We start from the raw sequence: 16,439 nt of genomic DNA on the forward strand, positions 1-16,439 counted from the left end.
ATTTGATATAAAATTCATACTTTAAGAAAAGTTTAAAGAATCAGAATAGAATCAAAGAATTGAGATTAGTAATCGAATAGTCCCTTAATTAATTTGGCTTTTCTCCTGTCACATAGCAGAAGATGGCTCTTTTCTTCTGGCATGATACAGGGAGTTCGCAATTTCCTTTTAAGAACATGCTTGAGTTTAAAGAAGGAGAGAGCCATTCTTCAACTCCAGAGTCAGCTTTAAATTTTAATTGAACTGGGACTACAAGAAGACCAATAGTGTTAAATTTCTTTAGAGAAGAGCAGAAACAAACATTTAGGAAGTCTTACGAAATTTTATAGATGATACACCAATAGGCCATTTTACTCTGTTTCCTGGGATAGATGATTTGTCCTTTTTCTTCAGTTGTCTCATTTGTCCAGTGTTCTTCAGATTCCTTAGCCTTCATTCTCCTAAAAGACAAAAAAAAAACCTTTCCTGAAGACTAATTTTGGGGAGGTTCCCTTTTGGCAAGTTATTATCTGATTAAATGAAAGGGCATGTGTTAATGATATGTTTAAATTGGACAGTCATGCTGGTTGATGAACTATCAACCCCTCTAATTAAGAGGTCTCTCTTGTTCAAATCGAATCTTTATCAATTTTGATAGTATCCGCAGCTTATCTTTTCCTGTAGAAACGAAAGCAAAACCTCGTCCCCAAAGTAATACATATCCTGGTTTCCATTCTGAGGTCAGCACATCATTAAAGTATATAGGCTGATTTAATTCTGAAGTTTTTGCTATTATCCAATGTCTCTCTGCAGCTGTTGTTCCTTTCTCATTGACATTGAGAAAATTCAAAGTTAATAGAGCATTATGCAGTCTATTTCTGGGGGGTTTTGTTACCCCTTTCTGTTTATTTAGCATATCCTTTAGAGTTCTGTTTGATCTTTTTATAACTGCTTAGCCTGTAGGATTATGTGGTATGCCTGTAATATGCTTTATATTGTAATAAGCAAAAAACTGTTTCATTTTAACGAAGACATATGATGGAGCATTATCAGTTTTGATTTGTGCAGGTATACCCATGATGGCCATAACTTCTAGCAAATGAGTAATTACAGAATTAGCTTTTTCAGAACTCAAAGCAGTTGCCCATTGAAATCCTGAATAAGTATCAATGGTATGACGTACATATTTCAATTTTCCAAATTCTGCAAAGTAAAACATGTCCATCTGCCAGATTTCATTCCTCTGAGTACCCTTTGGGTTACATCCTGCTGGTAATGGCGTCTGATTGTAAAAGGAACAAGTAGGACATTTCCTTATAATTTCCTTGGCTTGTTGCCAGGTTATGGAAAAATCCTTTTTTAAACCTTTACTATTGACATGATTTTTTTATGAAATTCTGAGGCCTCCAGCACATTTCCTATCAATAATTTATCAATCTCATCATTGCCTTGTGCTAAAGGGCCTGACAGACCAGTATGGGATCAGATGTGAGTTATATATAAAGGATGACTTCTTTTCCTGTTTGTATCTTGTAACTAAATAAATAGTGAAGTTAATTCTGACGCATCAGGGATAAACTCTGCAGTCTCAAAATGTAATACCACTCTTTTAGCATACTGAGAGTCAGTAACTATGTTGAAAGGTTTTGAAAAATCCATTAATACCAACAGAATAGCATACAATTCCGATTTTTGAACTGAATTATAAGGACTTTGAACCACTTTACTTAAATTTTCTGATTTGTAACCTGTCTTTCCTTGTTCGTTGGCATCTGTATAAAATGTACGAACTCCAGATATGGGTTTTTCCCGTACAATTCGAGGCAAGATCCGATCAGCTCTCTTTATAAGATCAATTTTATCACTTTTGGGATATTTGCTGTTAATTTCTCCCAAAAAATTACTGCAAGCTCTTTGCCAAGGTTCACTTTCTGTCCATAATTTTTCAATATCCTCCTTAGTTAAAGGTACGACAATTTCTGCTGGGTCTATTCCTGCTAATTGACGAAGTCTCAATTTTCCTTTCCAAATTAAGTCAGAGATTTTTTTCCACATAAGTTTTAAATTTTTTATTCGGTTTATTTGGTAAAAACATCCATTCCAATATAATATCTTCCCTCTGCATTAATATTCCTGTAGGAGAGTGCCTAGAAGGTAAAAAAACCAAAATGCAATCCAGCTTCGGATCAATACGATCCACGTATCCTTCGTGTTCTTACTTTTCTACTAAGGCCAATTCTTTCTCAGCTTCAGGTGATAATTCCCTTGGACTATTTAAGTCCTTGCCGCCTTCTAAGGTTTTGAACAAATTATTCAGTTCATCATTTTTTACCCCAACAATAGTTGGTAGATGAAAAATGTCTCCAAATAATCTTTGGAAGTCATTAAGAGTCTGTAGTTGATCTCTCCTAATTTGCACCTTTTGGGGTCTAATTTTTTGTAGTTCTATTTTATATCCTAAATAATTAATAGAATCTCCTCTTTGTAATCCCCAGCAAGGCAAAATTTTCTTTACTTCTTCAAATATTCTTTCTAAGGTATCTGCATTTGAGTCAGCTAGTAAAATTTCATCCATATAATGATAAACTACAGATTTAGGAAATTTTTTACGTATCACTTCCAATGGCTGTTGTACAAAATATTGGCACAGAGTTGGGCTATTCAACATTCCCTGTGGGAGAACCCTCCATTGAAATCTTTTAACCTGTTGAATTATTGTAAGTAGGCACCGTGAAGGCAAATCTTTCTCTGTCTTTTTCTTGTAAGGGTATTGAAAAGAAAGTCTTTTAAATCAATAACTATGAGAGGCCATCCTTTAGGTAACAGAGTAGGCAAAGGAATTCCAGATTGTAGAGAGCCCATTGGCTCAATTACTTTGTTGATTGCTCTAAGGTCTGTTACCATTCTCCATTTACCGGATTTCTTTTTAATAACAAATACAGGAGAATTCCAAGGGCTGCTTGATTCTTTGATATGCTGAACATTTAACTGTTCTTCTACCAGCTCTTCTAAAGCCTGGAGTTTCTCTGTTGTTAAAGTCCATTGATGAACCCATAACCCAACCCACTTCTTGGGAATGTGAGCATTGTATTCTCTACACTGCCTCCTCTTGTCTCTAGGTGTTAGCATCTTTAAGGAACATCAGAAAATTGAGATGGTGATCAAGTCCTGGGAAAACTATCCATAACATTTGTCAACTAGTCTCTGTGTAATGGGAAAGTGAGGCTGGACCATCTCAGTCAGCAACCTTGAAACTGTTCTGGATACAGAATTTGAGGAAACTGCAACAGAGGCACTCTGAGAGGCTGGATCAGTTGGGCCATCCATTTTTATTGCTGTATGGTGACCCCCTTGCTCTAAAAACATACAAACTTTCAAAGGTAACATACATATCTACATTAACACAAGTATGGACTGTGTGTTGTACACAAGCCAGCCAGAGATGATTTTTTGTTTTATATGTTACTTTTTTTTTTTTTTTTTAGGTTTATTTCTTTATGTAAGTAGTTAAGATTTTCAGAGGGTCTTCCCCGACCAAACGTGATCTCTATTAACCTGGAAGGAATCCATAACCTTTTGTTTTGTGTGGAAAGAAAAACATAACCTTCCCCAACGTAATACATTTTTTGACTTCTGTTTTAAAGTTAAGGCATTCCTAAAGTATCCTCTGCTGGTTGTATTCAGCAGTCCCTCTTACAATCCCATGTCTCTCAGCAGCTGCCGTTTGCTCATCACCATTCAAAAAAATTAAAGTCAATACAACACCATACAGGATACAGACTCCCATATATTTCCCACTTTTATGTGACTTACTATTTTTGTTTGTTTGTTTGTTTGTTTCAAGACAGGGTTTCTCTGTGTAGTTTTGGTGCCTTTTCTGGATCTCACTCTGTAGACCAGGCTGGCCTCTAACTCAGAGAGATCTGCCTGGCTCTTCCTCCTGAGTGCTTATTCTTTTTATATTACTTTATTTTTTCTTTGAAGACTTTATTTTAACATTTATGAACTATTTACTTTTTTCTAACTACGTGAGACATATCTTAAACTGCCATGTCAACTGCTGGCCTTAGCGTAGGACATGGTGCTGGCAACTGGCTCCGGCCCACAGGCAGTGGCAATAGCCTCGCCTTTGTACAACAATCCGGCCAGCCTGAGAGACTGTAGGACTAGAAAGGCACATCCGGATCCTTGTGTAGAACTTTTCTTAGCTTCCTCAGGCCCTATATTTAGATATTTGAGCCTCCATGTTAGACACCATATGTAGATGAGTTTTTCTTTGGGCCACCAGTTCAGAAATAATTACATGGAGACTTATTAATTATGAAAGCTTGGCCTATAGCTTAGGCTTGTCCCAGTAGCTCTTATAACTTAAAGTAACCCATTTATATTATTACATGTTTTGCCTCAAAGCTTTTTACCTCTCTTCCATCTTGCACCTCCTTTTTCCTCTTCGTGTGTTCTGGCGTCTCCCACGCTTAGATTCATAGTTTCCTCTTTCTGCCCAGAAGTCCCGCCTAACCTCTTCCTGCCTAGCTATCGGTCGTTCAGCTCTTTATTAAACCAACCAGATGGTGCCTTGGGAAAGACACATCTTTACAGTGTACAAAAAGATTATTCCACAATGTAGTTCTTTATGACTTACCAAATTATACTGCTCTGTGAATACCAAAATTGGATGTTTTTTTATGTCCCTCTGGACATCCCTTTTTGTACTGTCTGAACCTCTTCCTTTCTCCACCTGCCCAGAATTGTTACCCTAGATACTCACCTTCCCCAATGTGCTTTCTCCTACAGAGCAATATCCAGGACAGGCACCAAAACAACACAGAGAAACCTTGTCTTGAGAGAGAGAGAGAGAGAGAGAGAGAGAGAGAGAGAGAGAGAGAGAGAGAGAGTTTATTAGAGAAAGGAGACAGAAGGGGGTGCTAAGGCCTATAGGGAATGATTGTGCAGGAAGAGAGGAAAGGATAAGATGGAACCTGCTTTTTATAGGTTCCCCCCCTCCCTCCCCCCCACATGTGCATATGGGCTTATGCTGTGGAATTTCGTTCTGTATGCTGTGAATATGTGTTGCTCTGATTGGTTGATAAAACATTGTTTGGCCAGTAGCCAGACAGAAAGTATAGGTGGGGCAAGCAGACAAGGAGAATTCTGGGAAGAGGAAGGACTGAGTCAGGAGTCGCCACCAGACATAGAGGAAGCAAGATGACAAGGCAGAACTGAGAAAAGGTACCAAGCCACATGGCTAAACATAGATAAGAATTATGGGTTAATTCAAGTATAAGAGCTAGTTGGTAATAAGCCTGAGCTAATGGCTGAGCAGATACAAATAATATAAGCCTCTGTGTGTTTATTTGGGTCTGAGTAGCTGCAGATCAGGTGGGACACAGGAAAACTTCCAACTACAGACTTACACGTAGCTATGTCACACATGCACATAGATCAAGTGATCATGCTATGCCCAATTTACGTGATCATGCAGTACACAGGTTATGTAGGACGTAAGACCCTGGAATGACTAAGCCTCATGCTTGGCTACTGGATAGTGCATATGCAGTCATGTAACTGGAGGAGTGGCCAGGAATTCTATCAGTTCTAGATACATATTGTAGGAAAGAGTAAAAAAACTTGAATAAAACCTGAACTTTAAAAAAATATTTTAAAAAACAGAGCCAATGGCTCAGCAGTTAAGAGCAGTTTTTGCTCATCCAGAGGACCTGGGTTCAGTTCCCAGTACTCTCAGATATGGTATCTTGCTTTGAAATGCTGGTTCCATGGGCTCTGACTGTGTCTTCTGACCCTCATAGGCACCAGGTATGTATATGATGCACATTTATACATGAAGACAGAACATTCATATGCATAAAAAAGCAAAAAAAAATTAAAACAAGGAAAGAGGTAGGGGCTGGAGAAATGGCTTGCTGCTCTTGAAGACTTAAGTTCCTAGCCCCCAGAATCTGGCAACTCACAGTATGGATATATAAATCAGTTTGTATAATGATGTGATAAGTAGTTATGAGGGAATACTTCTAGCTTTTAAGGCTTTCATAGTAGTAGCAAAACATGGCCAGTTAATAATTCTTGTGTAGCCACTGTTTAAACTCTGCTACAAAAATTTAGGATTAGTATTGAAAAAGGTGGTGATGTGTGTCAACTGTGAAATGCTAGCCAACTTTTTTGGTTGTTTTATTTTTTTGTGTTCATTGGTGTTTTGCCTGCGTGTGTATCTGTATGAGGGTGCCATAAGTCCTGGAACCGGAGTTATAAACAGTTGTGACCTGCCATGTGGGTGCTAGGAATTGACTCTAGTCTTCTAGAAGAACAGCCAGTGCTCTTAACCACTGAGCCATCTCTCCAGCTGGATTATTGTTGTTTTAAAATGCATTTTTTCCTTTGTGTTTAATGAAGGTTATTTATTTACCTATTTTCAACTTCAGGTTCTTTGTCATTTTAGTCAGAGTAATAGAAAAAAAATAATTATGTCTTTGGTTTTTTTGAGACAGTGTTTCTCTGTGGTGTTTTGGTGCCTGTCCTGGATCTCACTCTATAGACCAGGCTGGCCTCAAACTCACAGAGATCTGCCTGGCTCTGCCTCCCTAGTACTGGGATTAAAGACCTGTGCTACCACTGCCAGGTGAGTGTAATCCTCTTAAAAGAACCAGAGTTAAGAGCTGGATGGTGGTGGAGCACACCTTTAATCCCAGCACTCGAAAGGCAGAGGCAGGCGGATCTCTGTGAGTTCAAGGCCCGCCTGGGCTACAGAGTGAGTTCCAGGAAAGGTGCAAAGTTACACAGAGAAACTTAATCAATCAATCAATCAATCAATTAATTAAAATTATAAAAAAAAACCAGAGATCAGTTCCCAGCACCCATGTCAGGCCACTCACAAACTGTGACTTCAGTTCTAGGAGATCCAACAACCTCTGGCTTCTGATCTACTAAGCACACCTGGCCCCTATACAACCTAATTAAAAATAATAAAATTTTAAAAAGTATGGTCTTCCCCAAATCTTGTCTTATCAACAGTCCTAATAAATTGTAATGTGCTGTATAATTACTATCAAGGGATTAACCCTAAATGAGCTAGTTGTTTTATAAGCTGGACAGAAACTCCAATGTTCAGTGCATGAACATGCCTATCTCACAGCTCACTAACAAGATACCAACTTGTGCCCAGAAAAGCAAACTGTAGGTTATCAGTCGTGCTTTTGTTTTTCACCAGAGATTCTTTTGGCAGTAGAATTTTTCTGAATCATTTGTATCTAGTGGTACATATAATGACTTACAAAATTTGTTCAGGTTTTCTATTCTGTCAGTTTAGTGTGTTCACATGTACTAGTTTATAACTGTTCATATATTTTTTTCACCTTTTTAACCTACAGAGTCTTAATGTGTCCTAGACTGTCCCTTCAAACTCATTATGTAGAAGAGTATGACCATACATTTTTAAAGGTATTTTTCAGTTCATGTGTAAAGGTTTCCTTCCATGTATGTATGTGCACTGTGTACCTAGTGCCAGAGAGTTCAGAAGAGAGTACTGGATTTACAAATGGTTGTGAGCCAGTGTATGGTGTCTGGGAATGGAACCCAGGTCCTCTGCAAGAACAAGTGCTCTTAATTACTGAACCATTTCTCCAACCTCTTGAACCTTAAAAAAAAAAAAAAAAAAAAGATTTATTTATTTATTTTGTAGGGGATGGGTGTGTGTGCCATAGTGTAAATAAGGTTAGAGGACAAGTTTCAAAAATCTGTTCTCAGCCAGGTGTGTTGGAGCAAGCCTTTTAATCCTAGCACTTGAGAGTCAGAGGCAAGCAGATGTCTGAGTTTGAGGACAGCCAGGACTACATAGAGGGACCCTCCTGTCTCAAAGAAAAACAACAATAACCCAAAACAACAATTAAAAAAATCTTCTTTTACTGGGGGATGACTTTCTGTATGTTGTGAATATGTTATTCCCACTGGTTAATAAATAAGCTGCTTTGGCCTATGGCAAGGCAGCTTAGAGGCAGGTGGGAAATCCAAGGAGAGAGACAGGAAGGAGAAAGGCAGAGTTTAGGGAGAAGCCAGCACTGACAAGAGAAGCAAGATGTGAAAGTACCAGTAAGCCACAGCAGCGTGGCAAATATAAATAGAAATGGGTTAAGTTATAAGAGCTAGCTAGCAAGAATCCTGCCATAGGCCATGCAGTTGGTAATTAACATTAAACCTCTGAATGATTATTTTAATAGTGCCTGAGGGACCTGCTGGGCTGTTTGGGACCCCAGGAACTCGGAACCACAGGGGAGGGCGGCATCAGAGAACCTTCCAACTACATTCTTTTCTTTTTCCACTGTGAAGATCATGAGGATTGAACCCAAGTTATCAGGCTTGGCAATAGGTACCTTTACGTAATGAGTTTCTTACCTCTGCCTCCTACATGCTGAGATTACACACATGCACCATCCATCACACCTGGTGCTGGGGTCATTAAAACCTAGGACTTCATGTGTGCTTGGCAAGTACTCTAGCAATCTGTTTCAACACTAACGTTTTTAAAGTTCATTTCCCATTAAGTACTACTTTGTTATATGTTACAGATTTATTCAAAGTATTGATATTATGCTTTGAAATTGCAATGGTTTATTTCCTCCCTCCTTCACTCCTAGTCATACATGGATGTCCTTTATGTCCTGGATAGACCACTCTGAGTCTCTGCAGCTTCATTTTTTGCCATCTATATATGTACCTTTACCTTGCTTGAGCCTTTGTAATGACTTTGTGAAGAATTTCTTCAGGAAAGGAAGAAAGAGTAGAAGGCACAAGAGCAAGTTATTTTGTGATTTTAATATACTATGGTCAGAGTAAAGTGAATATTCTTGAACTGGTTGAGGTTTTCTCTGACTAGTATACAATCTGGTTGGTTGGTTGGTTGCTTGGGTTTTGGTTTTTCAAGACAAGGTTTCTTTGTGTAGCCCTGTCTGTCCTGGAACTCAGGACTGCCTCTGCCTCCCGAGTGTTGGGATTAAAGGCATGTGCTGCCGCCCACCGCTCCCTGGCTCAGTGGTTGGTTGGTTGTTTTGTTTTTATTTTGAGACAATGTAGATGGATTTTCTTGTACCCACAGCCCCCAAGTCATGACACAGAGACTTATTAATTATGAGAGCTCGGCTTATATTGTAGGCTTGTCTCAACTAGCTCTTGTAACTTTAATTAACCCATTTGTATTAATCTACGTTTTGCCTCATGGCTTTTTTTTTTTTTCTTTGGGGGGGGGTTTCGAGACAGGGTTTCTCTGTGTAGCTTTGCGCCTTTCCTGGAACTCACTTGGTAGCCCAGGCTGGCCTTGAATTCACAGAGATCCGCCTGGCTCTGCCTCCGCCTCCCGAGTGCTGGGATTAAAGGCGTGCGCCACCACCGCCCGGCTGCCTCATGGCTTTTTACCTCCCTTCCATCTTGCACCTCCTGTTTACTCTTCATGTCCTGTGGTATCCCTCCCACGCTTAGATTCTTCGCCTCTTATCCTCCCTCTCTGCCCAGAAATGCCGCCTAACTGCTTCCTGCTTAGCTATTAGCAATTCAGCTCTTTATTAAATCAATCAGAAAGTGCCTTGGCAAAGATACATCTTCACAGTGTATAAAAAGATTATTCCACAACAAGACAAGATCCTATTACATACACAACAAGACAAGGTCCTCTACCTGGCCTACACCTCACAGAGATCCATCTGCCTCCCGGGTGTTGCTATTAAAAGTGTATGCCACCATGCCCAGCAATATGGTCAGTTTTTATGACTGTTCCACATACATTCAATAAAGATCAGTGAAAGGCATATATATTTTACTTAAACTTTGTATATATTTGTTTTAATACTTAATAGAGACTAAGTAAATGTCTTTTTGGTTTTTTCGAGACGGTTTCTCTGTGTAGCTTTGGAGCCTTTCCTGGAACTTGCTTTGTAGAGCAGGCTGGCCTCAAACTCAAAGAGATCCACCTGCCTCTGCCTCCCAAGTGCTGGGATTAAAAGTGTGCACCACCAACCGCCTGGCAAGTGAATGTCTTTTATTCAGCACTCAACTTGAGAAACAGTGATTAAATACCTGTGGCACCTCCTTATAGTTCTTTCTCTTCATTTCCCCGAGATATGTATGTTTACTGTCTTGAACATGGTGTTTTGTACTCCATGAACTTAACACAGTAATGCATAGGATTTGTCAGCCTACTAGAACCTTCCCAAAGATACAAAAGTTCTCCTGTCAAAAAGTTTGTAGTCCCTAGAAGGATGCTGGGAATTGGCCAAAGAAGAAATATTTGCATCATTTTAGTACATACCAAGTTAGATCAGAAGAGCTTTATTTGTCTCTAAATAGATAATTATCTAAAATATGTACATATAAATATATGAGGCAGATATGTTGTCTTAAGGATCTACCTTTGAGTAATACCTAAAAAATAGATAGTCATGCCACTGGTAGTTTTTTTTTACACACATTATATGCTTTGGCCAATTAGATAAGTTGGAAACCTAGGTGTAAAAAGACCCAGTAATTGGCATTTTAGAATTACCTTTGATGGCTACTTGGAGAAATGGTTGCATTAAAAAAAAAAATCTGTGGTCAGATGACAGATAAAAACTCTTTAAAAGACTTAACAAAGGCTAAGTGTGGTAGGTCATGCCTGTAGTTTGAGTGCTTGGAAGACAGACAGGAGGCTGTTGAGGTCAGGGAAAACATGGGCAGCCTAGTAATTTCCTTGTCTCAACAACAAAAAGACTTGTAGCCATGTTTTAGGCAGTAATGAATTAAATTAGTATCTAAGTTGACCTTAAGGATTTCACTGCCCAGATTGTGGTTTGATATAGTCATTCGCACTTAGATGTGACTGGTTTTACCTCTTGTAATTATGTTTTGTTTCTTCTTTTATAGATTGGTACACTCAAGTGGCCTTTTTAATGATTGAGTAATGATGGCGATGGACCCAAATTAGAAATCAATTTCTTCAATAAGGCAATAGAAGATTCTTCATAATCACTTCTGGAAGCTCAGTTCAGTTTTGGGAAGGAGGAGAACAAGTGAAATACAGAAAACTGATAAGAAGAAACCCTCATTTTGGAATTCTCTTTCTTCTTGACCCTTATCTTTTCTACTTATAATTTTGTTTTGAATTTATAAATAGTAAAGACCAAAGAAATAGGATACATATTTAGAAGCTTTATACCAAGAAATTTGCCTTGAAAGCTGCTATTCTGTGGCAGGAAAGATAGATCAAGTTTCTGTCCGATTCCTTTAAAAAATCAAAATTAAAAAAACAAAACAAAACAAAACAAAAAACCCACCAAAATAAGATTTCTTGTATCTTTAGATTTTCAAGTTTAAGACAGATAAAAGAATATATCTGCACACTGTTTTAAGCAGTTGTGTAAGATGAGATTTGTGTTTTAAAGGCTTTTGTCGTGAATATTTTGCCACTGGAATTGATTATTCAGAAGATCTCTTATAGTGCTTTATTATTACATTTTTGATCTATCACCTTGTTGACATTTCTTACCCACACCTGAGACCACCTGTCTTTCTAGCTATGGTATTGTTATGAACAGTATTTGCACTCACTGTGCAAATGTCCCTGTTTTGCCCATTTAAGCAACATCATAGTGCCATTACTCAGGGAAGTTGAATGAGGTGAACGTAGACATAGCTTTTCCCCCTTTCCCCCCCTTTTTTAAATGTAACAAATAACTTTTTATGTTCCCCTTCCCCCTTCCCCTCCCCCCTCCCCCTTTGAAAACGTGTCAGGAACTAGATAGTTCAGGATGAGTAATTGAGAGGATTAAGAGAGTGAGCCACACAGAGCTGGGCTTCTTTGTGCTTCATCACAAGGCGTGCTGCTGGCCAGGCTACTTAAGCACCCTTTTTACAAGAAAACCTCTGGAAGATACAGCTGGCAACTTTGGAAACAGGACCACAGAGGTGGCACTCTGAGGGTAAATATCATCCATGCGTCTTTAGGAGAAAACATACATGGGTATATGCCATGAAAAAATGTTATGCTGTGAAGTGTTAATTTTGGAGAAATTTGATTTAATTTTGGATACATCAGTGAATCTCTAAGGAAAAACTAATACAAGTTGGTGTGTGAGGAAATGTTTGTAAGGTAAATGGAAAGTTGTTGAGGTTCTATAGCAGTGGTTCTCAACCTTCCTAATTCTGTGCCCCTTGAATACCGTTTCTCATGGTATGATAACCCTCCTAACCATAACTTATTTTCTTTGCTACTCCATAACTAATTTTGCTGCTATTATGAATCATAATGTGGATAAATATCTGATATGCAACCCTTTTGTGAATGGTCCTTCCCCTACAGGGGCTGTGACCCACAGGTTGAGAACCAGTGTTCTGTAGGTACCTCTACTGGTTTGGGGGTTTATTTGTTTGAGAGGGTTATTTTTTTTGAGGCATGGTTTCTCTGTGTAGCAGGCCTTGCCTTGTAGACCGGGTTGACCATGAACTCACAAAGATACACTTGTCTCTGCCTCCCAAGTGCTGAGATTAAAGGCATGCACTACCAGGCCTAGCTTCTACTGTAAATTTTTTTAAATAGATATTTGTTTGATTTTTAGGCTAAAACTCAAGAACACATTTGTTTCCTTCATATAACCTTCCATATTACCATCATATTGTGTGTGTGTGTGTGTGTGTGTGTGTGTGTGTGTGTGTGTGTGTGTGTGTGTGTCTGTTTTCATAGTCACATAAAACAATAGGAAACCATTGCTTTTGTTAGAGTTCTTGAGATTTGGAATCTTTTTTTTTTTTTTTTTTTTTTTTTTTTTTTTTTTCCCCTCCCTCCGAGACAGGGTTTCTCTGTGTAGCTTTGGTGCCTGTCCTGGAACTCACTCTGTAGACCAGGCTGGCCTTGAACTCACATAGATTCACCTGCCTCTGCCTCCCAAATGGTCGGATCAAAGGTATCCATGTGTCACCACTACCAGGCGAGATTTGGAATCTTGGAAGTACTCTGTAGACAAATTCAGAGGTTAGGTCTTTTGTAAAGGAGGATTGTAGATTAATCACAGACTCCTTTATGTCATACATGAGTGATTTGTGTTGTCTCTTTTAGATCCTGGCCATGAGGTTGAATGCCTCATCTTGCTGAAAAGACACTGGACCTAAATGGCGCAGCATGACTTTGTTCCTGCTTGGCTAAATTTCTCAACGCCACAGTCAGCTAAGGTGCCCTCTTCCATTTCTGTGGTAACTACCCAAACATACCAGTTCTTTTCATCCTGATTGGTGTGTGGCTTCTGTTTCAGGTTTCAGGTTGTGCTGCTGTTCTTGTTTTGGTTATTTTGAAGAGACTCAGATTTGACACCCAGAACCCATAGGGTAGCTGAAAACCTTCCATAGGGAATCTGATACCCTCTTCTGATCTCTTTGGGCACCTGGCATGTATGTGGTACACATAGGTGCATACATTCAGGCAAGACACTTACACATGTAAAATAAAGCAAAAAAAAATTTTTAAGAAGAGTATGAGTAATTATGCAGTTCACATCAGTGTCTACCTTAAAACCAGTGTCTGTCTGTTCTCTCTGTCTCTTTCTCTGTCTCTCTCTCTCTCTGTCTTTAATGTGTATGTAAACATATGTGCAAGTACCCTTGAAGGTCTTTGAAAAATGGCTGGCGCAAGTCTGTGTTTAAAGGCTTAAGAAATAGAATCTCTTCCTTACTGATGACAGGGTGGAAAACCGAAAAGGTCCTTGTTCAGATAGGGTCAGAAACTGGTGGACAGTCAGTGCTTTGCTCGTCTGCCTTTTTCCTCACATTTAAGTAGGTAGTGCCGGCAAAACTCAGGATCTTTTCAGCTCAGTTCACTAACCTTTCTCTGGAAACTACTTATAATCATATTCAAGATAAGCTTTTCCTAGACATCCCATAGTCTAGTGAAGCTGACAACTTAAATCAACCATCATATCACAGGTAAAGGATGTCTAGAAAGCTGGGGAGAAGGTTCATTTTATAAAGTGTTTGATGCACGAAGATGGGGATCGAGGTTTGTTTGGATCTCCAGCACTCAACTTACAACCTGGGCATGTACAGCCTTCTGCCAGTAATTCTAATGTTAATCCCAGTACTAGGAAAATGGAAACAGGATCCCTCAGGCAAGCTCAACTAGTTGAATAAGTGAACTCCAGGTTCAGTGAGAGTCCCTGCCTTGGCAAATAAAGTAGAGAGCAAGCAAAGAAGACACATTATGTCAATCTCAAGCATCCATATACCCACTTAAACACACACACACACACACACACACACACACACACACACACACACCCAAGAAGAGACTTAAAATAAAAATCTATGGAATAGGAATATTAGGGTTAATCTGTGGTCTTCCAAAAGCTTCTTTCTTTTGTTTGTATAAATTCAAAGACTTAATAACCCTGATTTTTTTCCCTCATGCATAAATAAAGTTAAATAAAGCTAATACTAAAATTATTTATTGCCATAAATATGAAGTAATATTTAGAAAGAAGTATTTTAAGGCCATGGTAATGCGGGAGTGGTAGATCATGGCTGTACTCCCAGTATTCTAGAGGTACTAACCTAAGGTAGTAGGATTGCCATAAGTCTGATGCAAACCTGGCTTACATAGTACATTCTAGGCCATTTGGGTTAGAGAATGAGACCCTGACTCATAAAACAGAAATTGTAGTAAACTGGTTATGATGGCTCACATCTATAATTATTAGCTTTTGTTTACTTGTTTAGTTTGAGGCAAGGTCTTCCTATGTAGCTGACCTTGAACTCATGGCAGTCATGTCTCAGTCTTCATACTGATATTGTACTACCACAAACAGGCTGTTGTTTTTAATGCCTGATTTAGAACACAATAATATACTGAAAAAAAACTAAATCTTTGCCTCTCTACATTTTGTAATGTTAGTCATCTACAGCCACCTTAGACAAACACGGAGAGCACCTACCCCGGGGAGAAGGTAGATTTGGAGTAAGTCGTCGTCGACATAATTCTTCTGATGGCTTTTTTAACAATGGACCTCTACGGACTACAGGAGGTGAGTCATTTCCAGCTGTTGTGACCATATTTTTAAACTACTACCTAGATCCAGGCGTGGTGGTGTACACTGGCAAATGGATCTCTGTGAGTTCCAGGCCAGCCTAGTCTGCCTAGCTCTAAGACAGACAAGGTTAAATAGTGAGACCCTGTCTCAAAAAGACCAAAACAAAACAACAAACTGCTGTTTGGGGCAAACTCAGGTTGGTTATATGTCCATAATCTAGAAATAGCCATTACCTGGTTTCTGCACCTAACACGTTGTTATGGATCATCTTTTCAGTCAGAGAACTGTTTGGAAGGGCTGGGAATTGTGCTCACGGTGTGTGCACTTAACACAGCGGGACTTTGAGTTGATCTCCAGCACCATGTGGAAAAGGTGCATTTAATGGTTTCTTTGTGTGGACTTCTTGTTTTAAAGGTTTCCTGAAGTTCTTTTGAAAGTAACTTTGACCAAAGCAGGAAGCATCTGGCCGAGTTATTTCTGAATTTATAGGAAATAGACAACTAATACCTTACTTTTCCTTGCTATTTTAGATTCTTGGCACCAACCCTCTTTATTCCGCCATGATTCTGTGGACTCTGGTGTCTCTAAGGGAACATATTCTGGAACCACAGGGAATCTATCTGGTTGGCATGGCTCTTCCCGAGGTTATGATGGCCTAAGCCAACGAAGTGGAGGTAGCACAGGAAGCCATCGACACTGGAATGGCAGCTTCCACTCCCGGAAAGGCTGTAGCTTTCAAGAAAAACCACCAACAGAGATTAGGGAAGAAAAAAAAGAGGATAAAGTAGAAAAGTTGCAGTTTGAAGAGGAAGACTTTGTAAGTATGAAGCTTTTAAATGCATAGTTGAAAGCAAACAATGTCTTTTAAAAATAGAGGACCCTATTGTCTCTATTTGTGATGTTCTCACTTTGTAGACCAAGCTGACCTCGAACTCATAGTGATCCACCTGCCCTTGCCTTCAGAGTTCTGGGATTAAAGAAAATGAGCCAGGTGTTGTGGCGAACGCCTTTAATCCCACACTTGGGAAGCAGAGGCAGGTGAATCTCTGTGAACTCAAGGCCAGCATGGTCTACAGAGTGAGTTGCAGGACAGCCAAGGCTACACAGAAAAACCTTGTCTCAAAAAAACGAAAAGAAGAAAAGAAAACTTGCTCTCACAGAGGATCTAGGTTCAGTTCCCAGCACCTGGGAACACAATTATCCTAATCCCCAGTTCTGGAGATAAACACCCTTTATGACTTCCTTGGGCACTAGGCACCCATGTGTTGTGCAGATATACATGCAGGCAAAGTATCCATCCACATAAAATCTAGCGTGCATGGTGACACACGCCTTTAATCCTCGCACTCAGTAGGCAGAGGCAGGTGGGTCTCTGAGTTATTTTAAATAAAATAAACTGCTTTAAGCTTG

The 16,439-nt window shown here is 39.3% G+C and overlaps 1 protein-coding gene and 1 long non-coding RNA gene across 7 annotated transcripts in view; one reads left to right on the forward strand and one right to left on the reverse strand.

Moving 5' to 3' along the window:
* Gpbp1l1 (GC-rich promoter binding protein 1 like 1) overlaps positions 1 to 16,439 on the forward strand; it is a 58,046-nt gene that overhangs the window by 21,392 nt on the left and 20,215 nt on the right. For 5 of the 6 annotated variants that reach the window (XM_059254772.1, XM_059254770.1, XM_059254773.1 and 2 more), the window contains exons 2-5: positions 10,882 to 11,936; positions 13,070 to 13,203; positions 14,894 to 15,023; positions 15,560 to 15,846. In XM_059254772.1, coding sequence (XP_059110755.1) covers positions 13,123 to 13,203; positions 14,894 to 15,023; positions 15,560 to 15,846 — 498 coding nt within the window. In that variant the 5' untranslated portion in view covers positions 10,882 to 11,936; positions 13,070 to 13,122. The remainder of the gene's footprint in view (positions 1 to 10,881; positions 11,937 to 13,069; positions 13,204 to 14,893; positions 15,024 to 15,559; positions 15,847 to 16,439) is intronic. The other variant, XM_059254774.1, reaches the window with a different exon arrangement.
* On the reverse strand, positions 303 to 15,816 carry LOC131903920 (uncharacterized). The gene is made up of 2 exons (XR_009377630.1): positions 15,263 to 15,816; positions 303 to 440 (listed from the first exon to the last, which is right to left on the reverse strand). It is a non-coding gene; the product is annotated as an uncharacterized LOC131903920 (long non-coding RNA).

This window comes from Peromyscus eremicus, chromosome 2, assembly GCF_949786415.1.
Source record: "Peromyscus eremicus chromosome 2, PerEre_H2_v1, whole genome shotgun sequence".
In the NCBI taxonomy this organism is placed as follows: domain Eukaryota; kingdom Metazoa; phylum Chordata; class Mammalia; order Rodentia; family Cricetidae; genus Peromyscus; species Peromyscus eremicus.